The 23,291-nt window shown below is 43.7% G+C and overlaps 1 protein-coding gene across 9 annotated transcripts in view; it reads right to left on the minus strand.

Moving 5' to 3' along the window:
- MAP7D1 (MAP7 domain containing 1) overlaps nt 1-23,291 on the minus strand; it is an 80,698-nt gene that overhangs the window by 13,191 nt on the left and 44,216 nt on the right. For 5 of the 9 annotated variants that reach the window (XR_003943746.1, XR_003943745.1, XM_030217903.1 and 2 more), the window contains exons 3-9: nt 23,144-23,215; nt 20,039-20,202; nt 19,241-19,355; nt 16,744-16,854; nt 5,210-5,359; nt 1,306-1,451; nt 887-1,017 (exon numbers count right to left, since the gene is read on the minus strand). Coding sequence is in view for 7 of the 9 variants with exons in the window: in XM_030217903.1 (XP_030073763.1) it covers nt 887-1,017; nt 1,306-1,451; nt 5,210-5,359; nt 16,744-16,854; nt 19,241-19,355; nt 20,039-20,202; nt 23,144-23,215 (889 nt within the window). In the remaining 2 variants the exon portion in view is untranslated. The remainder of the gene's footprint in view (nt 1-886; nt 1,018-1,305; nt 1,452-5,209; nt 5,360-16,743; nt 16,855-19,240; nt 19,356-20,038; nt 20,203-23,143; nt 23,216-23,291) is intronic. The other 4 variants (XM_030217907.1, XM_030217904.1, XM_030217905.1 and 1 more) reach the window with 3 other exon arrangements.

Here is a 23,291-nt window from a genome sequence, read left to right on the forward strand (position 1 = left end):
GCACCTGTCATAAGCTGCAGCATCTACCCAACACCTTGGACCGATCCTCAATGGTAACTAATTTCTCATCACAAACACCCAGACTGAAGCCGGACTTTTGGAAAGAAGCTAGACTCCTCTTTTTTTTAAAATATTAACAATCAACTCCAAAATTTTACATTTCTGTATATTTAAAAATTTTTAGTGTAATCCTCTCTGATCTTTGTGATGGGAGGAACAGAATATAAATCATGATAAATAAATGTACATTAGATTCTCTGTCTAGCCTCTGGAATACGTTGTCTGAGAGCATGGTAAAAGCAGCAGGGTTTAAAAAAAAAAAAAAAAAAGGTTTGGATAGTTTCCTAAAAGAAAAGTCCATAAGCCATTAAGATGGACTTGGGAAAATCCACTGCTTATTTCTAGGATAAGCAGTATAAAATCTGTTTTACTCTTCTGGGATCTTGCAAGGTACCTGTGACCTGGATGGGCCACTGTTGGAAATAGGATAATGGGCTTGATGGACCTTTGGTCTGTCCCAGTATGGCAATGCTCATGTTAATGTGTATCTTGGAATGCTCTGCTCCCTCACTGAGAGATTAGTCCATTTTTGGTTTTGCAGCTGTACTCTCAGTGCAGTCAGGCCCCATCATCTGTCAACCTAATTCCTGGTTACCATGAGAACTCCATTCCTGCATACTCTGGCATGGAGAGGCGATACAGAACAGACTTCTGTGGATGAGAAGAGACTTCCACGCATGTTGTTATCACTAAAAGTACACATCTTTCCCTGAACCTTGAAGGAACTAACACCTAAAAGGGGGTCTGGAGTCTACATCTGAAGCATCTTGGCTTCACTTGGTGGCTGGATGTCTTAACCCCTTGATTTTTCAGAATTCAGTCTAACCTCATGTCAACTGTTGCAGAGATCAAGGTTCGGCTAATGGGAGCAGAGTGACGCTTCTTCAGGGCTCTCTCTCGTGCAAGGACGCTCTTCTCCTTCTCATTCTCCCGCTCTTTGTCCCGTTTCTCCTTTTTCTTTTTCAAGCGCAAATAGAAAAAAATTCAAAGAGGAAGAGAGAAAAAGAGAGAACACATTAAAATAGTATTTTTTTGTGCGTGAATACTCCAGTTCATTTGTCTAAAGAATGTAAACAAAGTCACTAAACGTGTCTCAGAATGCAAACACACCTCCTGCACTGAGACCAGCTCTGCTGCCACCCACTCTGCACACAGGGCACATGACACTACATGGATTCACCTATGGCAGGAAGAAACCCACACCATTTACCAGCAAGATAGATGTAGCAGACAGGCGCAACTCACCGGTGACAGATCCTGCCTTTTCCGAGGAGTGACACTGGGGCTGCCAGCAGCAGTTCTCTGTCGCTCCGAACACCAGTGGTGAGGTCTGTGGTTGTTGCAGGGGGTGAGTGGATTGGCAGAGGCAGAACGCGGGCACACAGGGATGGCTGAGAAGAAAAAGATGGTGATGAGCATCCTCAGCTATCTTCATGTGCTAGAGTGCAGGGCATACAAACCTGAAATTTCTGTCCCATCACAAAAACAGAGCAGCATCACCACCAGAGACTTCTGCAGGAAACAGCAAGCACCCCAGGCAGAGGAAGGTAGGAAATGAGTTACAAAGACAGCAATCTGGCATTCACTGTTCAATTAAACTCTCCCTGCCTTTATGGGGGCAGCTGTCCCCTAGTCTCTGGGTACTTTTTCCCCTGTAGATTTTGCACCAAATTTAATGTGCCTGCTTTGACTTTGAAATCTGCCCTGGATTCAAAAGTACCTATGCAGTTTTGCAGAGGCAGATTTGAAAATAAATTTCTGCATGTTATTTTCTGATCCCACCCAGGAATACCCTGCAAATGAGACTGCAAGCACATGCTTGCAAGAGTACCACAAACTGAGGAGAGTGCTTTCAGACGGCTAATTTACGCATAACAAGAGTTGCTAATAGTCCACATCACCAGAGGCGCTTTAGATATAGGGTAAAAATGAACGCACATCTTCAAAACAAGATCAATTTAGAAAACTCAAATCTTTTGGAAATACAAATGGGATTTTTATTAATTTTCCAAATTGTATTTCTGTTTTGACACTTTTGAAAAGTCATATCTGCAAAGAGCAGAGTGTTCCTTGCTTCATTTTAAACATTCAGAAATCAATGTTGAGCAACGTAAGCTGTCAATAATCGCTCTTTACGGCTGAAATTGGCTTTAGCGCAGGCATAAAAGCAGGCCTGGTTTGCCTTCCATATCTCGGGTTAATTGGACTTTAACTTTTATTGGGTTTTGCAGCCTTATGAAACTTGGAAAGCCATATTTCGTCCAGCATGTTCATAAGGAGATTTATTAATAGTAGTAATCTTTTTATACAGGTTTATCTTTCCGATACCACTGCTGTCCTGGGGTGGAGGGTTGGGAGTTATGGGATTGTTCTGATTTGTAGAGTGTAACTTTTTTTTCTTGCATTTCAATAAAAAATATTTTGGGTAAAAAAAAAAAATCCAAATTGCCTTTGATTTTTTAAATTTTTAGTTTGGAGATTACCCCAGTGAACCGATAAAATTTTAATTCAAAACCAGACTGGAATTCAGCTGTTTGAGTTATTTTCATAAACGCCCACACATCACAGTAAAATACAAAATAACCTTTTCCAATACTGCAGATTTGGGTGAAGACTAATTTAATGATGAAGGAGGCAGAGAAAATATATTGATCAAACTGCAGAGAGTATGCTTTTGGGCAGTGACTTTTTTTTAATTGGGGTGGAGAATGGGGTATGGTGTCTCCTCACTTCATTGCAAACCTAGTAGCCTCCAAGGGACTCCCTGCAGCCCTTTAGGCCCACAGTCCTGTCCTCTTCCAGCCAAAACAGCTTCTGGAGAACAGAAAACCAGCAGCAATGGGAAACTACTGGACTAAAAGAAGTGCTCCAAGTTATTTTCACTGCAGGGAACTGTACTCTCTGAAATAAAGCTGCTCTATTTTTAAGAGCACTGTACAAGGATCAGTTTTCAGGTACAAGTTTCTTTGCCAGAAGTTACTCCTGGAAGAATTCTGTGCAAAATATTTTTAAAAATTCTTCAAATTCTGCTCACTAATTGTAACTAACCCCCCCCCCCCCCCCCCCCCCCCCGTTTACAAAGCTGCATGGCAACACCGACACAGCCCATTCAAAGTGAGTGGGCTGTGTCGGCATTAGCGTACCGGCAGCTGCTAGCGTGACTTTGTAAACGGGGGGGGGGGGGTAAAGTTATTTATTAGTGTTGTAGCAGGAGTTCATTTCTATAGTTACAGAATAGGGTTTAAACAAGTTAAAGCTAAAAGTAAAGCTATAGTCAAGCTTACAGTAATGTATGTTTTATTATGAAAAGGGGGATAGTGCTGAGAAGACTTATACAGTCTGTGCCAGAGCCGGTGGTGGGAAGCGGGACTGGTGGTTGGGAGGCGGGGATAGTGCTGGGCAGACTTGTATGGTCTGTGCCAGAGCCGGTGGTGGGAAGCGGGACTGGTGGTTGGGAGGCGGGGATAGTGCTGGGCAGACTTGTACGGTCTGTGCCAGAGCCAGTGGTTGGGAGGCGGGGCTGGTGGTTGGGAGGCGGGGATAGTGCTGGGCAGACTTATACGGTCTGTGCCCTGAAGAGCACAGGTACAAATCAAAGTAGGGTATACACAAAATTAGCACATATGAGTTATCTTGTTGGGCAGACTGGATGGACCATGCAGGTCTTTTTCTGCCGTCATCTACTATGTTACTATGTAATTTATTTTTTTGTGCAGAACTCCATCATAAGACCCAATATCGCCCTCCCCCCTCAACTTTCTCTTTGTTCAACTGCAGTTCTTTGCCTACCCCTCAGCCTTCCCTATAAGTCATTCAATCCTAGTCCCCAATGTTTCCCCCAATGCACATACCCCCCCCCCCCCCCACCTTTTCTTCTCCTCAACCCTGCTCCAGGCATATACCAACCTCTCCATCTTTCCCCTTTCCGAATATACTCCTTTCTTGCCTTTTTTTCCCCTCTAACCCCTCACACACATACCATAACCTCTCCTTCCCCCCCCCCCCCCCAATATCCATATCTCTGGTCTGCCTCCAACATTATCTAACTTGCTCCAGCAATTCCTCAACCCCTGTGGTACACTTCCCTCAGCAACTCCCTCACCCTACCTTGTTCATGTGACCCTCTACTCCCAAGGCACATGCCCCCAGATTGCTTCTACAGCACCCCCCCCCCCCCCCCCCCCGGGACCCAGCTCTCTCTTTCAACACCTATACCCCCTTCCCCCATGGCACACCTCATCCAGCTTGCTCCAACTGCTTCTCCCTCCCCTCCTCCTTCTCTGCCATCTTAGGCCCAACTGTTCATTTGAATCATGAGGCTGTATGGAGGCCTGCGTGCTTCAAATGAACAATCGGGCTTAGGATGGTAGAGGAGGACACAGCTCGATGTACAGTTGCTTACCTCCTCCTCGTCATCACTGCGATCTCTGCACGGGAGGAAGGAAGGATAGACAGCTGCCAACACTAGTGCATGAGCAGATTTTTACATTACACAGATGCACAGAATTCCCCCAGGAGTACAAAAGTGCTTACAATCCAAGTGGGTACCTGAGGCACTGGGAAGAGTGCAACTTGCCCCAGTTTGAGAACACATGATAGGCACTCCTAAGATGAAGTGAACCAGGGAACCCAGAACAGGAGCCACAGAAGCAGGAGAAACCAGGAGCTTGTGAGACCATCCACCACCTGCTGTAGATAGAGAATACTGACTGACCAAGGAGCATATCGTCCTATGTGGCAGAGTTCAGTTTGGTACTCTATCTCCACCTGCTGGTAGATGGTCATAAACACAAGTCTCTGGATTCGTCTGCTACTGATAAGGAAGCTGGATTTGGATGCTGACTTCCCTGGATCCCAGCCCAATGCCCTTACCTCTAGCCTTGAAAGTTAGGAACCCGTACGTTTAATCACCCACACTTAATGTGAGTTTATCTAATGGATGAAAAGATTTGTCAGACATCATAACGGAATCATCTACCTTTACAAGATAAGCTGAGGCTTGACCTCTGTCAGGATCTGACCTGCTGATATCTACATCTCAATGACTGGTCCATGTGTGCAGCAATTCTGACCTGGGGTTCCCTCAGACCCCAACCTCCCACCCCAGGAGGCCTGGGGTTTCATTCTTCATGCATTAAGCGATTCTGACCTGGACACCTTGCTGGATGCCGCTTACCCAGCTCCTTTCCACTGCCTGAAAGTGTGGCTGCACTCCTGCTCCGTGCCAGGAATGAGAGGGTGGGGGTCATCAGCCTGTCCACAATGCTGCTCTCCCAGGGACTCAGCTGCAAGCTTCGGGCTAGGATAGAAACAAAAAACCTATGACGTGCTTGCCCTTTTTCTACAATTTTTCTTTTTGATAGTGTCTGGTCATTAATGAACCTTAAAATCAAGAGAGGCAGGTTAACATGAAGCAGTTCCTCAGGCAGGTCAGGCTTCTGTTTTGTACTTTCTGGGTACTGTTCAGTCATGCATGCCCCACACTTTATAAATAAAAAGCTTCTGTTAAAGGAATCCTATTCAGAACATCCATTGTATACAGCCATCTTCAGCACTAACCCAGAGGAAGCCAAAACCGTCCCCCCCCCCCCCCCCCCCAGCTTTGTTTTCCAGTGAAAGAACTATTTGTGAGGCCTAAAGCTTGCAGCCTCCTGCATCAGCTGCTCTCGATACCCATTGAAATTTTCCCTCCCATTACACATGGGAGGATGGAATATTAAGTTTCATTATTTGATATACTGCCCATAAGAGACACTTTCAGAGTGGTTTACAATGCACTTTCATAATCCCTATTTTATCATTCCCCCACTGCCTTCCCTCCATGGTCACATCATGACTTACACTGACAACATCGAGTTTTAGAAGTCACTTGACTCCATGCTCACATTCAAACACCACATTAATAAAATTATTCACTCATTCTTTTTTGCCCTATAACGAATTCTCTCAGTTAAGCCTCATCTCCCAACCTCATGTATCCAGACTTTTCTTGTCTCTGTTATTACCCATCTGGATTAATGTAATGCACTCCTTTCTGGTTTACCTCTCGAATCATTAAAGCACCTCCAGCTTGTACAATCTATTGCTGTCAAACCTTTACACCATGCCCACAGATTCGATCATGTCATGCCTTTCCTCAAACGAACACTGGCTATCCTACCGCATTACCTATGAAGTACTTCTCCTGGTTTATAAAGGTTTACTTCCATCTACTCCAGAATCTCTCTCCAATCTTCTCATTCCAAACTCCTCTACTCTCCTCTCAGCGGTCCCTTCATCTTCCTTCTCCCCCAGTCTAGGAGACTGGACAATATTCAGGCCCAAACTCTGGAGCACTCTGCCATTTCATATTAAATCTGAACAGTCATATCCTTCCTTTAAAAGCAGCAGCAGCAACAAGAAAAAAAACCAAAACCTTAAAATGTTTGTGTGACGAAATGTCTAGCCACCCGCCTGGGGTTAACCCTGTGGCCACTTAGACGGTCTATCCCCAGCACAGCTCAGGTTCGCCTACACCTGGGCATGTGCTCTACACTAGCATCCTCCTCCTACCAACTGGGTCCCAACCGCCTCTGGGTGAGTTTCCCACTCTCCAGGTATTAACCTAGAAATCACAGGGGATTTGGGCCACACTCACAGTGGTCCCACAGTTCCTACAAAGCACTCACAGACCCCAACACACAAACCACCAGGATTCTTAGTCAGTCCAGACAAGCAGAGGCAATAAACTAAAGAAGTTATTGTCATGAAAATTTAGAACAGGGAAACAGGAAAGGTGCAATCGGCAAACAACAACAGATAACTGAATATGGATCAATTATAAAACTATCTAAATATTTGTTCACTACCTGAATAGTGCCTGGAGAGTATAGGAAATATAGCTGCTCACAGAATATAACTACTCACAGGGTCTCAATGAAGAGATCTTTCTCTCTTCCCTCCCAATCTGAGGCCGGAGAAAAATCCAGCATTTCAAGACTGAATTTGAGCTCCTGGGCTAATCAGAGCCCAGAACCACATTTATTTTTTAATTAGCAGGCCACATCACTGCAAGTTACTTCTTCTGTGTGTGCTAACTAAGGGGCCTATTTACAAAGGTGCATAGGCGCCTATGGGCGTCCAGTGCACTTCAAAATTGGCATTACTGCCTGGCTACCGCATGCATCGGGCGGTAATTCCATTTTTATTGCATGCCGAGCACACGAGGTAGAAAATGTTTTCTGTTTTCTACCACAGGGCCGTTACCCAGTGGTAATCGGCAGTTGGCGTGCACTGCACACTTACCACCTAGTTAGCGTAAGTCAATGGGTGGCGTTAAGGTCTCAGGCTGAAAGTGGACACGTGCTGGTTTTCGTTTTGCCGCACATCCATTTTCCGGCACATTTAAAAACCCCTTTCTTCTGGAGCGCTCAGGAAACAGACCAGCGCACATCCAAAACACGTACCTAAACCAGTGCAGGCCGCTTTTGGGCGCACCTTAGTAACAGGGCCCCTAAAGAAGGAACAGTCTTTTGTCTGTAACAGCTTTAAACAAACATGCACCACCTGCTGGCCAAACTAGAAAAATACACTTCAAGAAGTAATTACTACTACTACTACTATTTAGCATTTCTATAGCGTTACAAGGCATACGCAGCGCTGCACAAACATAGAAGAAAGACAGTCCCTGCTCAAAGAGCTATGTAATAAAAGTGAGCCAAGTATAGGACAATCAAGCCATTGTGACATCACTGATGAGGTTGGCTCTTATTGGTGGACTGAGGCATTATGACATCACAATATTAGCTCTGGTTACAAGAGACTACTACTACTACTATTTAGCATTTCTATAGCGCTACAAGGCATACGCAGCGCTGCACAAACATAGAAGAAAGACAGTCCCTGCTCAAAGAGCTATGTAATAAAAGTGAGCCAAGTATAGGACAATCAAGCCATTGTGACATCACTGATGAGGTTGGCTCTTATTGGTGGACTGAGGCATTATGACATCACAATATTAGCTCTGGTTACAAGAGACTACTACTACTACTATTTAGCATTTCTATAGCGCTACAAGGCATACGCAGCGCTGCACAAACATAGAAGAAAGACAGTCCCTGCTCAAAGAGCTATGTAATAAAAGTGAGCCAAGTATAGGACAATCAAGCCATTGTGACATCACTGATGAGGTTGGCTCTTATTGGTGGACTGAGGCATTATGACATCACAATATTAGCTCTGGTTACAAGAGACTACTACTACTACTATTTAGCATTTCTAAAGCGCTACAAGGCATATGCAGCGCTGCACAAACATAGAAGAAAGACAGTCCCTGCTCAAAGAGCTATGTAATAAAAGTGAGCCAAGTATAGGACAATCAAGCCATTGTGACATCACTGATGAGGTTGGCTCTTATTGGTGGACTGAGGCATTATGACATCACAATATTAGCTCTGGTTACAAGAGACTACTACTACTACTATTTAGCATTTCTAAAGCGCTACAAGGCGTACGCAGCGCTGCACAAACATAGAAGAAAGACAGTCCCTGCTCAAAGAGCTATGTAATAAAAGTGAGCCAAGTATAGGACAATCAAGCCATTGTGACATCACTGATGAGGTTGGCTCTTATTGGTGGACTGAGGCATTATGACATCACAATATTAGCTCTGGTTACAAGAGACTACTACTACTACTATTTAGCATTTCTAAAGCGCTACAAGGCGTACGCAGCGCTGCACAAACATAGAAGAAAGACAGTCCCTGCTCAAAGAGCTTACAATCTAATAAGTAATACAGCCAAGTAATACAGTTTACAGGCTTAAAACCCATTGTTTTGTGACACTTGGCTTTGTACTCAAGCTTTTCCTTCCTAATTCAGCCTATTTCCCATCCCTTCTCCTTTGTTTGTGCTCCTCTTTAGCTTTTATTATTAACTGCTTAGCTGCCATGTGGCAATCAGCAATATATCAAACGAAATAAATGAAACAGTAAAAAAATAAATAAAATAAAAGGGAAAGAAAGAAGACATGAAGAAGCAGAATCAGTAAGATAGGGAGGAAAAGTAAGACACTGTAACCACACGAAGGAAGTATATCAGACGTGTGACTTTGCTGCCTGCTCTACAATCAAAGCAGTTGACATAGTATGTGCAGGTTCTTATTTTGTACCTGGGGCAGTGGAGGGTTAAGTGACTTGCCCAAGGTCATAAGGAGCTGCATTTGGGAGAAAAATGGGTTCCCCTGGGTCTTAGGCCATTCCAGAAGGCAAAAGTAGAGACTAAAAGACGATTCACCACTGGAGACGCGAGTCCAACAGTCTTTATTATATCAATGATAACGACCCGACACAGGCTGTGTTTCGACGCTAAAAAAGCGTCTGCATCAGGGGTCAATAAATACACCAAGTAGTAAATGCAAAACGAGGAGTCCTACTTGTATGTGTGTTGTCAACTCACTGATCACGTAGCACTAATCAGAAAATGCTGGACACAAACTATCAGAGCAAGAATCATATTTTGGTCTTAGGCCATTCCTTCACATCCAGCAAATTCACTGTTGCACCTCAGATGCAATTCTCCAACACCATGTTCCACAGCTCTACCCATACAGGGGAATAAACTCCTTCTCCCAAGATGAAACCTGCAGCTCACATTCCAAACCAGTGCCCTTATTCTGTTGAGAAAAGGGATCTCTTCCGGGTAGGCATATTTTTGACCTACAGTTAGAGCTATTAATGAATCCTCTGCTCAGCCGACACATTCTCCATTTCTTTAATTGCATCCTCACCATTCAGAGGTCATGGAAGGCAGGTGGTTTTATTTCAGTACAGCACAGCTGATCTTGTACACGGTAAACATTTGACAGGTCACTGCATTGCACAGGCCCCCAGGACGATCCCAGGTGTGTGGCGTTTCCCTTGTGACTCCGTACAGAGAAAATGTATTCACAGTGCTCACCTGGCACAACGTGGGACAACACACAATGGAAAGATTCTTTGTTCAACCCTAACTTCAATTTATTGCTCATTTGACATCCCTTCAATCAACCTAAAATCAGCCAATACTATACACAGAGCCCAATATTTTTGCTGACCACCACAAGCACTTCCCCTGGAAATTCAATGCCAGGCAACGTCCAGGCTCTGGCACGGAATTTCCAGGTATATGAGGGCAGCAAAAACACAGCCAATTAAGTGCGATATTCAGCATTTGACCCGCTATGGGCTACCACACAAAAGTCCAATTTACATCATTATCTTGTTCAGCCAAATACTGAACATCGGCACTTGACCGGCCACGTTCTGATTCCATCCCTAGAACGCCCTCAAAATAGCTAGTTTTGGCGTTTACCGGACATTTTCAGCGGCACTATTTAAGTGCCAATGAATATACGTTCCAAGACGTATGAAGAGAGACTTGCTGACCTGAACATGTATACCCTGGAGGAAAGAAGAAACAGGGGTGATATGATACAGACGTTTAAATATTTAAAAGGTATTAATCCACAAACGAATCTTTTCCGGAGATGGGAAGGCGGTAGAACGAGAGGACATGAAATGAGATTGAAGGGGGGCAGACTCAGGAAAGATGTCAGGAAGTATTTTTTCACGGAGAGGGTGGTGGATGCTTGGAATGCCCTCCCACGGGAGGTGGTGGAGATGAAAACGGTAACGCAATTCAAACATGCGTGGGATATGCATAAAGGAATCCTGTGCAGAAGGAATGGATCCTCAGAAGCTTAGCTGAAATTGGGTGGCGGAGCAGGTGGGGGGAAGAGGGGTTGGTGGTTGGGAGGCTAGGATAGGGGAGGGCAGACTTATACGGTCTGTACCAGAGCCGGTGATGGGAGGCGGGACAGATGGTTGGGAGGCGGGAAAAACTGCTGGGCAGACTTATACGGTCTGTGCCCTGAGAAAGACCGGTACAAATCAAGGTAAGGTATATACATAAGTTTATCTTGGGCAGACTGGATGGACCATGCAGGTCTTTTTCTGCCGTCATCTACTATGTTACTACGTTATACTTGGTTTGCCCTGGACAAGCGATTTAAATGTCTAGGAGCCTCTCCTAGCTGTTTAAATCGCTTTGTATATCAACCTCATAATATACTCTGTTCAAGCTTTTACATTGTGTTCAATGGTATTCTCATAAATGCTTCATTTTAGACGGGACCGCTGACATCAACCACATTTTGAGAACTCTTGTGCGGATTGGGCTTTATGGAAGTACCATAATCTCATTGCCATTCAGGTTTTTGCATGCAAGGTCCATGGACAGACGTACATGACTTGGTCAAAGTGGTGCAGCTATTTAACCTGCTAGTGAATATCCAGTAAGCCAAGTCATTGGTTCACAGCTCCTGTCATCAGTCCAAATCTTAAAGCTCCTCTTGGGGGGGGGGGTGGAGGAGGAGGGTTTCCATTTTCATGATGCTCATTCAAGGCTTCTAACCAACAGCCATTGGTCAGAAAGCCCAACAAGTCACTGCAGCGGTAATTTTAAAGGTTGTGGATTCGCCTTCAGAGCTCCTTCCACAACTCTCACCACCTACACACCCTGTCCCCTCTTCCTTGTTCGATAAACAGGCCCAGGGTCTCGCCCATTAAAAATACAGTGCGAGCAGTTTATTCTATGCAAACAGGGAGCATGCAGATATCATACATAATACCAGCTGCTGTGAAGGGCATTGCCCACAAAGTACTAACTCCAGTGTATTACCTCCTTCCTGATAGGACAATGCACAGCTCAATTAGCAGTTCCACGTTCCCCAGGGAGCAGGGCTCAGTAGGCCCACTGGTGGTATATTTGCATTTTCAATGGTTGTTCTGCAGCTAATCAAACCTTTCCATCCACCCCTTCCAACACGTTTGATTTACATCACAGCACATATTCGTCAAATAGACTTCATTTCTCCTACATTAGGAAGGCTGATCTTACTATAAAAATTCTCCTGTTGGGGGAAGGGGCAGCTCCTTATCACTAATACACACACAAGGGAATTTAAGTCATTTCTCAATGGACAGTAACCAAGAGACCCATGGGAGGAAGTCGGCACCTGTGATTCTAGAAGTTAGTTGGACACAGTGAATCTGCACATGGACGATGCCTGGCGAGGTTTAACCTATCCAATGCCTGCGCAGGCTGAACACAGGGATTCCAGACCACATCAGCAAGTCAAAGAAAACTTAATACCCATCAATGGCAGATGGGTTTTCAGTGTTCAAAAACAGCAGCAAACAGAAATAATTACAAATTGTTCAATAACTCAGAGCAATTAACACAAGCTCATTATAGCCTCCCATTTTTGTATGGCTTTTACTGACCACCACAAGGAATGAAATGTTTCAAACATCTGAAGATCCTTCCTTCTAGGACTCATTTCAATCCTGAATAAGTTTTGAAAGACTCTGAATATTCTCTTAACATCCACCCACCCAATATGAATCTAAGCAAATGGTGCCCCCACACAGAGGTCATGAAGTAAAGTACTACTACTACTACTATTTAGCATTTCTATAGCGCTACAAGGCGTACGCAGCGCTGCACAAACATAGAAAGTAGCATATATCCTTTTCTTTTCGGCTTTAGAGAAGCCAATTAAGGCAAGCATCTTCTTTCTAAGTCCTGGTAGTGCAAGGAGAGAAAGGAGGCAGTAGCAAAGGGATGGCTCTGATTCTCAGGCCAGTTAGCCTTCCTCCTCCAGGAACAAAACAAACAAAAAAAAGATAACTAAAAAGGCATGCACTTGTGAAAAAAAACAAAATAAATATACGCCTTTTATTTGAGGCATCACACAGAATTAAAGAAACTTTAGTTCCGATATGTGCAAACATGCCTTCTGAGATCTGGGGGGGGGGGGGGGGGGGGAAGAAGATACCCATATGTTCTGCTGAGCCCTCCCTACACCTGATATTTACCACCACATTTTTTTTTTTTAAGAATTCAGTCAAGGCGGTGTACAGTAAGATACCGCCTGAAAATTCAGGATGCATTGGGTGCAAAAGGTTTAAGTGGTATAAGCAGGCATAACTGCACATACATATTCGTGAAATATTCAGTTCCCCCCCCCAAAAAACTGCTGTTTGTGGTCCTTGTACATTCTCTAATCTTGACAGGGTTAACCCTTTGGTAGGCACTTCAAACATGTTGGCTAAAACACAGGACATGAAACACTGAGCCATTAAAAGGAAGACTTATTATGATCCTCCAAAATTAACATGGAAAAGAAAGCCATTATGCCTTGGTCACCTGTATGCTTACCTTGGTGGGGAAGACTTGACTCATTCAAAATGACGATTGTCCCAAATATTACATATATTCTTCTAAGGCGGTTAGCTTGGCAGAGTTTAAAAAGGGGTTAGACGGTTTCCTAAACCACTACTAAATGGACTTGGGAAAAATCCACAATTCCAGGAACAACATGTATAGAACGTTTGTACGTTTGGGAAGCTCACCAGATGCCCTGGGCCTGGATTGGCCGCAGTCGTGGACAGGATGCTGGGCTCGATGGACCCTTGGTCTTTTCCCAGCGTGGCATTACTTATGTAAGTATGTTCCCCTATCATTCTATAAATCCATTGAAAAAATATTAACCATTTTTCTCTGGCAGAACAAACCTCCTAGAATCTCTAAGTTAAAAGCCCCCCCAACACCTTGAATTTGGGGGGCTTTTAACTCAGAGATTCTAGGAGGCTTGTTCTGCCAGAGAAAAATGGGTAATTTTTTTTCAATGGATTTACACCTTGGGAGTAAATGTTCCAGAATTGTTGCTTTATTGCAAAGCCTTTATTTTATGCCAGTGATCTAATTGAATTTTTTTTTTTAGATCACATTCATTACTCACTCCATATTGGATGCTGTCTGAGACATCCACGCTCTCACCTCTCACCCTTATCCAGGCTGATTGGAATTTCCTTACCCAGTAAAGGACAGCACATTCCTATTATTCGAACTATCTGTAATATCTTTAAAATGATAGATCATAAGTTAAAACCACCATGGATACACACACTTTTTCTATCTGGAATAATCCCTATGTATTTATCGATAGAAAACAAGTGTCCTTGATTACTTGGCAAAAACAAGGTACTTGGGACATTAATCCTTCTTCCAATACATGGTATACTTTTGCAGAGATGCAATCTCCTCATCATTTACATTAATCTCAGTTTTTCAGGTGTCTTCAACTACTAACTGCTATACGTAAATGTAACCTTCCCTCTAGTGATCTAAAGTACCTGACCTCGTCTCTTATTTGTAGAAAATTTCATAAATTGTGTCATACTGCATCCCAATTTTATAAACTTCACAGTCTGACTCCCTTCAGAAGCACTGGACTGCGAAAGAGCTGGAAAGAAACAAGAGTATGTTTTATTGGGGAAACATTTTGGAAGCTTGTGTTTCGCTCATCTAGATCTTCTGTAGTCCAATCAATGCGTTTCCCAGCTCACAGATCCTTATGAACTCCTAGAATGTTTCACTACATTGACCTTTCTATGTCTAGGGATTGTTGGTCTTGTAAGGCTCAATTAGGTACATTTAAACATTTAGGGCCCTGTTTCCTAAGGTGCGCTAGGGTTTTTAGCACGTGCTAATAGTAAACAGGGCCCTTAATCTCCGACTCGTGTACACAAGTTCTGGACTTCAGTTTGGTCTACTGTATGTAATAGTTTTGGTATTTAGGATCCTCTGCTATAGACATCTCATTTTAAGTCTACACTTAAAGTGTCTCTTTTCATTGCTCTCGAAATTGTTGTAGCCTCCTGGAAAGATTTGACTCTAGTAAACTATACTAAATTGTGGAATTTAGTATGCTAACTTATAGATTTGAAATATATCCTTTTCTTCAAGAATGTATGCATTATAGAACCCATGCTCTGTTAGTTTGATCTTGTTATGTTTTGATATAGTTGCTTTTTCTGTATTGTATTCTTAAAATATCCTACAATAAAAATACCAAGAGGAAAAAAAAAAGTCTGTCCATTATGCCTTGATGAACTCTAAGGAGCACAAAATTTCCTGTATTTCTTTCCTACGCCTCTTTACTTTCAAGTGACCTACAGCACGGCCACTCTCTTGTTCAGTCGGAAGGTCACTGGCAATATCTCAAACCCTTGGCCAGCTCTTCCACAACCACTTCTGGGGTTAATTTTCCAGCAGGAGCGTCTGGACAGCTTGAACAGGCTGTCAACTACATCACCAAGCAACCGAGCAACAAAATAAAGGCAGGGTCATCAAAACATGGCATCAATTTATTTGGCTGCCCCTGGTGGCTTCACAACAGTCTTTGCAGGATGGACACACAGATAGGCGAGGACAGCATCTGGGGTGGGGGAGGCAAAATACTTGGGGGTTGGCAGAAATAAAATCAGGCATGCCAATATTATAAGCTTTAACTCTCACTGTTTTTCAGTCCCATCTTAGGTTTATAAAATGCGCAATGAAAAGTGCCACCGAGCATGGATGTCGTGTGGTTTCTCAGAGATACTGACGCCAAGAGCCTAGTGGTTAAATGAGAGCATTTTTTGCATTCATCTGATGAAGGGAACAGAGCTTTCAAAATCTAGCCTAGTAATAAGATGTTTGTAATTACATACCAGCTTGCTTTCAAGTGGAACAATGACCAAGGTCTGAAGTTCCATGCTCCCCCGTTTTTGACAAGCCAGGGAACCTCCGTATGAAGGCAAGCAGGGGCAGAGCAGGTGTGATGGCTCAACAGGACCACCTTCCCTTCAAGGGTTGCTCATGTAGGGCTATGGCCCGAATTTTTACACCAGACTACAAAAGTAACATGCAGCCAGTAATAGGAGGCAAAAGGTCCGTTCAGCTCAGGTCTATAAATACAAAATGCATATCATCCATCTAACTGTTTCAGGCTCTCATAGATCTACTAAGGAAGAAAGTTCAAATGAATGCGAAAAATTCAAAGCTTTGAGGCCACACTTCCACAGCTGTCAGGCACTGATGCTTCCAAGAAGCTCTGACCATAACGCTCAAGATGACACAAAGCCAACAACAGCATGACTACTCTTCACCAAGAGTCTAAACACAGCATTCAGTAAATGAGCTTGAAGTTGCCCTTGGAACATGACTGTCCTGCAGAAGCCCAAGTAAAAAAAGAACCTTAGACCATCTCCAGAACAATCCTCCTTTTCCTGTTACTGTGAGGGGAATGAAACCAACTCAGGTGCTAGATCTACAGCAGGTTTTGAGGCTTAACATGGCACAAGGATCGAACTTTGCGCTGCATTAGGGAAGAGTCATGCAGAAGCCCAGATGATTCAAGGAAGCAAAAAGTAACCTGCCACATAGCACACTTGTACATTTGGAATTAAACAGGTGAAAAAAAAAAGGTTTTATCAAATTAAAGTAGAACTGAATAGAATCAAAGAAAGGAATGGGATCTGCCATGCAGAACAGAGGATGAATCAATAGGGGACTGTGAAGAAAACATTCATGCTTGATTTATAAAAAAAGATCTTGCAAGGGAATCCTACAGAACCAATCTCAAGAGATCATAACACCTACGCAAGATTTAGAGACCTCCGATCAGGGAGAAATCCCCCACAGAAGGCTGTGATTCACAGCTAACGCACGCCATGTTCCCCTGCAGACTTTGCATGGAGCTCCTGTGTCCATTATCACGACACCAGCTGACTCCCCTGCCCTCCCCATCCCATGGCTACAGGTAGTAAGAATTCTTACTTCTATTAGGAGAGTTCCAGAGAGTAGCAGAGGATTTAGACAGTCTCTTGTTGATTATAGAGTCCACATGTTTGGGAAGGTTTACGGCTGATATAGAACACCTGTTTGTACCTAAAAAGGGAGAAAATATGGTTATTATTAGATGACTTGTCTTTCATGCAGCAAGGTTGATTGTACCTCTTTAGCATTCAGACACTTGTACACCAGAGAGCAGAAATGCCAAAAATCAAATGCCATGGGCCTTCAGAACATATCTGAAGCAGGAGAACACAAAAGCTTGTTATGTCCTGTGAGAATGATGGGGCTTCTATGTATGGAAAGCCATGCTCCTTGTGGGGCTGGCAAAAAAAAAAAAAAAAAAGATTCAGTGCCAAATAATCCCCAAAAGTCTTCTTGCTTGTTTGAACTGTAAATCTGATGGTCCTCCTCTCACTAGTGGTGTTTTATATACCTCCGTTGATCCAATTTAAAGCTGATCCAAATTGAGCGGATACATTTAATCACAGAGTGCCTAGAAATGTGAACACACATGATTACCATGTACTGTAGGGTACATCATCCCAGAGGCTCCTCTCTCTCTCTCTCTCTATATATATATATATATATATTAGCCCAGGTTTCTATAGTGTCAGATCTTGTAAGATGGGCATTACAGAAAAACACCCATTGGGAATTTCATTCTCTACATATATGCATGCATTGGGTCGAGCAATTGATCACAGCGTGCTCTCTCTTCCGAGGAGATTTCCTAAAGCAGCTGCACAGTTGCATAGAAAATGTTCAGACGTGTAGAGAAGCCGCCCAGCCCTGAAAGCCTGGCATGCATTCCTCTACAGGACGAGCCACAGCAGCTGCAGGATCTAAAAACAGCAGAATTCACTGGACTATGGTATAAAGCCCGGGAAGGAGCACCAGCATGGTTTCCCTTCCAGCTCCTTCTGCAGAAAGGGGACCCGGGTTAAAAACCTTAGAGCAGCTCCAGAAGAAATAGGCATCAGATGATCTACACAGTTAGACCACACTAAAAAAGAAGCCTGCTGAGTTTAAGATACTTTTCTAGTATCGTCAAAATAGTGCTGGCCAATTTTAAGAAACTTCTAGGGAAGGAAATTTCTCTGGAAGAGCATGAGCATGGAAAACAGAATGGGAAGTCTATACTTATGTGGAAAAAAAAATCCACTAAACCAACTCATGCAGATCAGACCCACAAGCTCGAGGGGATAAATGGAAAAGGGAAACCAGGCACAAAAGGAAGGTATAGAACACTTGCCCAAAAGGAGGCCAGGTGAATAATTTCTGAGCAAAAAACCAAACCAAATGGGCTGAGAGGAGGAAATTCCATTTAGAAATGTTAGTAGAATTTATATTAATTATTCTAAACCTTTATTTGGCGAGAGGGCATATGCAAGAAGGGGAAGGTTTCAGAATATATCCAGACTAGCATGGGTTTTGTTTTTCTGGGTTTAACTAATCGAGTCAGCAACAGAAAGTCACTGGTCAAAGGGCAGCTAGAAGTCTGGCTCTGATTTCTGAAAATAGTGCAGTGGTTGTCACAATGATCCATACACATATAGTCAACTCTCTTTATTCCTGCTGGTTATGCCACTTTATACATTCCCTGTCTGCTTCACCTCACACAGCTTTGCAACTTTGAGGTGCTCATACCTCCCTGACCCTACCCACGATGCCACTTTTCAAAGATTGTCAATCTTACCCACCATCATGTGCTCTTCTCCTGGGATTTCTACAGCCCTAATGCAGAACTTGGCAGAAACCGGAGCTCAACTGCAGACCAGATTCAGAGGTACCAGCACTGTCTGACACAGCTATTAACCTGAATCACCGAGTGTTCACAAGGAGCCTGGACTGACCCTTTCAGTAAACTCAGTACCAGCAATGACGTCAACACACTGAAGTGCTTCCAGTACGAGATCTGCACCCAGGGCCAGAATATGAGACGACCTAGACAAACCTTCAACCCCCCCCCCCCCCCCCCCCCCCATCTCTCCTGAGGTTTTGATAATGAAACATGATCATCACCCAGTGGTTAAGCCAGCTCTGTCTGATTCCACCCTCCTCCCAAAAGACTGAGCTAACCAAAGCCATCAGGTATGTACTAGAACAATTAGCAAAACCGAAAGGAAACTGCTTGGGTTAGCTACAGATGCACACCCAGAGCAAAAGAAAAAGTCATCAACCTTTTACCTACCTGAGAGGAAAATCACCTTATTTAGAAGAATTTGAAATTCTACTGCACCTTTCACAATCTGAGAACTTGAGTGCTCCTCTCCTCCCTCCCAATGACTAAGTCTGCACTCAGCAAATCTCAGAGTCAGGTATTAATTTAATTATAAGGGGGATAATGGAACCAGGGCACTGGAATCAGCATGTCTTAGTGCTCCATGACTCCTCCAGTCTCTAGCGAGGCTCTCCAGCCTTGCAGAAAGCATTAGGATGACCTGACACTGGGCTGCATTTGCAGGAATGGCTGACTCACCATCTTTTGGCACTGCCGAATTCTGGTTGAACGCTCCAGCCCAGGACCACCTCTGTTGCCGGATTTCTGCCCAGGTCTTCTTAGTCGATCTCTGGATTGCCGACTCATAGCGTTCCTGCAGAACCAGAGGGAAACAGGGGTCTGAGCTAAGGCTGGTCGAGTGTGTCCACAAACCCAAAGCCAACTCTGCACACCAGAGGCTGATGTCAATCGACATTCTTAAATATAACTATCCTGTAATCCTACAGAGGGAAGGAGTTCAATCACTTCCTACAGTGAACATTACCAGCACAGGGATATCCAAAATTCAGTTGGACTCATGCTATGGAGACAAGTCTTTCTGAGCAAATAGCCAAAGCTTCTGGATAGCCCCGAAACATACCTAATCAATTCACTTCTACTTGTTCTACACCACTCAGGATTTTGTGGACCTCAAACATATCCCCACCTCAAGACATCCCTTTTCCAAGCTGAAAAGCTCTAACCTCTTTAACCTTTCCTCATATGAGAAGAGTTCCATCCATCCCTGTTATCATTTTGGTCACTCTTCTTTGAACCTTGTCTAATTCTGCAATATCTTTTTTGAGATATGGTGACCAGAACTGAACGCAATACTCAAGGTGAGGTTGCACCACAGAGTGATACAGAGGCATCCCACATCATGACCTAAAAAAAGGATGTCTCAAATCTGCAAATCCATTCTCAACAGCTGGGCATTCGTAAAAAGAACTCTTTCCCTTCATTTTGAAGTTCCGTTCAAAGCAGGTGGAAAGACCACCCCGTGCGCTTTCTACATACCTTGTTCTTCTCTAGTTTCTGCCTCTGCCTCTCTTCTAGAGCCGCTCGCCTTTTCTCAGCCTTCAGCCTCTGCTCCTCCAGCCGCTTCCTTCTCTCCTCTATCTGCTTCTCCCGCAGAACTTTTGCCCGCTCTTCTTTTTCCAACCAGACAGCTTTTTTGGCAGCTTTAAAAACAAAAACGCAACAGATGTCAGTCAGACCTAGCAATTGTGCAAGGTAACGCGCTCAAGGAGGACTGGAATCTCAGTCCACAGCTTACGCACTTCACCATGAACACCGGATGCAGTGACTGGTTTCCAAAGCTGTAATTAAGCATCTGAATGGCCACAGCAGCCAAGTGTAGTACACCTCCTAAGTCCCCTCCCTATTCCTCGTTCCCCTTCCCTCTCTACCACATCTATTTTGATCCCCCGTTTCTTTTTCTCCCATTTCCTCCACCTCTGGCTGTTCCATCTGCCAGACCACACTTGCGGTGATTTTTTTCTGCTCCAGAGGGCTTTGTGCCACAAGCAGCAAGCAAATCTTGCCCTTCTTTACAGTGGGGTCCAATGTATTTCACCAGCAGAACACAACAGCCTGTGAGACAGATCCTGCCTCCTGGAATGATCACAGTCTGCCCACCAGCCCTGGGCTCAGCACCAGAGCCCTGAATTTAATAAGCTAGAGAAGGTTATATACAGAAGACTGTCCCCTTTAAGGCTCTACAGGGATGGCAAAGCAGGGGAAATTTCAAGGTTGACTCAAATTTGGTTCATGTGGAATCAACATATTAACCCCCCTGTTTACAAAGCCACGATAGCAGCTTGCGGTGCGGTACTGAATGGGTTGTGTCGGCAATGCCGAGCAGCTTTGTTAATTGGGGGGGGGGGGGGGGTGGGGGGAAGCTTTGCTGCAGTTTGTCTTAACCACTGAATTTTTTCATAGGGCTGAAAAAGATGCAGCATGCACAGCTCTGTTCACCAACAGCAACTATACAGTCTCTGCAAAGCCTGAATGGGTTTAAACCAAGGGCAATTTCTCATTCACAAGGCAGATGAGCCCAAAAAGGTGCTAAACTGGATTCCCGGGACAATTAAGCAGGTCAGAGAAGAGGACATTAACAAAAGATATCAGGCATCAGCATTAACATGCAGCATGAAAAGCAAGATTTCCAGAAACAAAAACAATGGCCACAGGTGATTGCATTAAAGTTAAAGCGGTTCCCTAGAGTGTCCTTCTCATAAAATATAAAAGACTGAGTGCATCTGGATGTATTCTTAGGCTCCAGTTAGGGGCCTGCTCATGTTACTAGAATTCAGAAACCAGCAGACAGGGCAGGGGTCAGCAGGGACTGTGGATTCCTCCTAAATCAGAGCCGGGGTATTAAAGGCGTGTTAGTCTCGGGAGGAGAATCTGTATGAAATGTGGGGCAGCTTATGAGGGTCTCCACCATCTCACTTGCTTAAGCAGGGATCATGGTTTGGTGAGGCAGTTTTTTTGTGGTTTTTTTCTATCGGTATATTGTGAAGAACATAGTAATCCCTCTTTATAGCACATTGGGGATCAAACTTGTTACAACAGAACAGTGTAATTGAACTTTAGTCTGCAGTGACAAGGGTCTATTATAAAGTGGGGAGCCTATGATGCTTCTCTCGAGACCCTCCACCAGTAATCATGGGGTAAACTTTGCTGCTTTCTGGAATGCACCTAATTGGCCTAAGGGATCAGAAGAAGGAACAGTGCCCCTCTGAAGAGTACAAACCTCTGGTAGATCATATATGAGAGGAAGAAAGCAGCTCTAATTATTGCTTAATACCTCAGCAAGGCTAATTTTTAATAAGGGTAAATTCCACGAAGCCACACCTCTGTTAAATGAGTTACACTGGCTTTTACTGATTGTAGGATTCATTTTAAAATTGTTTGCCTAGTGTTCAAATGCTTTCATGGCCAGAATTCAGAATCGGTGGGAGGGATTCTTCCGTTTTAAGAAGACAAATCTGTCACTTGATACTCCCTTCAGTAAAAGGAATGGTTTCTAAAGTTTGTTAGAAGCGGTCATTTGGTTTCCAAGCAAGCAGAATCTGGACTAGTATTCCAACTGATAAATGAACTACACCTTCTTATATTCTTTTTCGTAAAAACTAAAAACACATATCTTTTTACTAGACAAGTGCTTCGATCCGATTCAATGATGTAATTTCTATTTGAAGTGTTATAGGTTTATAGTGACAATTATGTAAATTCCTTCCTCTTGGGAAGTATCTTGATTTGTTCTCCACTTTGCACCTTAAGGTTTAAAGGTGGATTAAAAATCCCCATGTAGAACAGAATTTAAGTCAGAAGGTACTGGTTAAGAAATGAAGGGGACTCATGTCTCCAAAGATTCCCCAAGCCCCACTGATTTCATCACTGGCCCCTGTGACCAGAACCTACAGTGTCCTTAGGATGAGTGACCCCTCTAGCTTCCTCAGGCCCTCCCCACCATTCTGTTAGTCCTATAATACCAGTCATCCTTCTCTCTGAATTTAAAAACAATAAAAAAGCAGGTGAAATATTTATGAAGTGTGGGCTCTCTGGCTTCCAGAAACAAATTAAATATTCTTGGAGCTCATCCATGCAGGAGATGCCAATCCCGGTAACATGGCTCCAAGTCCTGTCAGAAATGAGCTATATCCAATCCATAAGTAGCCCAGACAACCTCCCCTCCCCCCTAAAAACTCAGTGTGTTTAAAAACAAACTGTCCAGGCATTGTCTGGCTAGAAAAGGAAAATGTCTAGAGTTCCCAATAGGGTATCGGATCCAAAGCCTCATTAAATCAGGTCTATGACAAGAGGAGCATTCGGAGAACAATTATAGGAGCTGCTTGAACACCACGAGCAATTGAGTACTATATCTTTTCCACTTACTGGCAGACACTGCCTTTAGACCATGGGCTCACTGGCTAATGGTTAGCAGCGGTCAACTCCGACATCGAGTTATACCATCTGTATAGAAGACCATCCCGAGTCACGCAGGACTACGAGATGATTGAATAGCAGAGCTCCATGCTGTATGAGAACCTCACTGTGACACACACCAGTCGCTTCTCTCCCCACCAGAAATAATTAGAGAGACCCTCCACTCACCTAAATATTTTGCTCTCTCTTCTCTTCGCTCTTTTGCTTGCTTGTGTCTCTCTTCCGCTGCTTTTTGGGTATCTGTGTACAAAACAGTTTTTATTAGATATTACCCCACAATAAGCAAAAATGAAAAAAAAAAAAAAAAAAAATCAAG

This window comes from Microcaecilia unicolor, chromosome 11, assembly GCF_901765095.1.
Source record: "Microcaecilia unicolor chromosome 11, aMicUni1.1, whole genome shotgun sequence".
NCBI classification, from domain to species: Eukaryota; Metazoa; Chordata; class Amphibia; order Gymnophiona; family Siphonopidae; genus Microcaecilia; species Microcaecilia unicolor.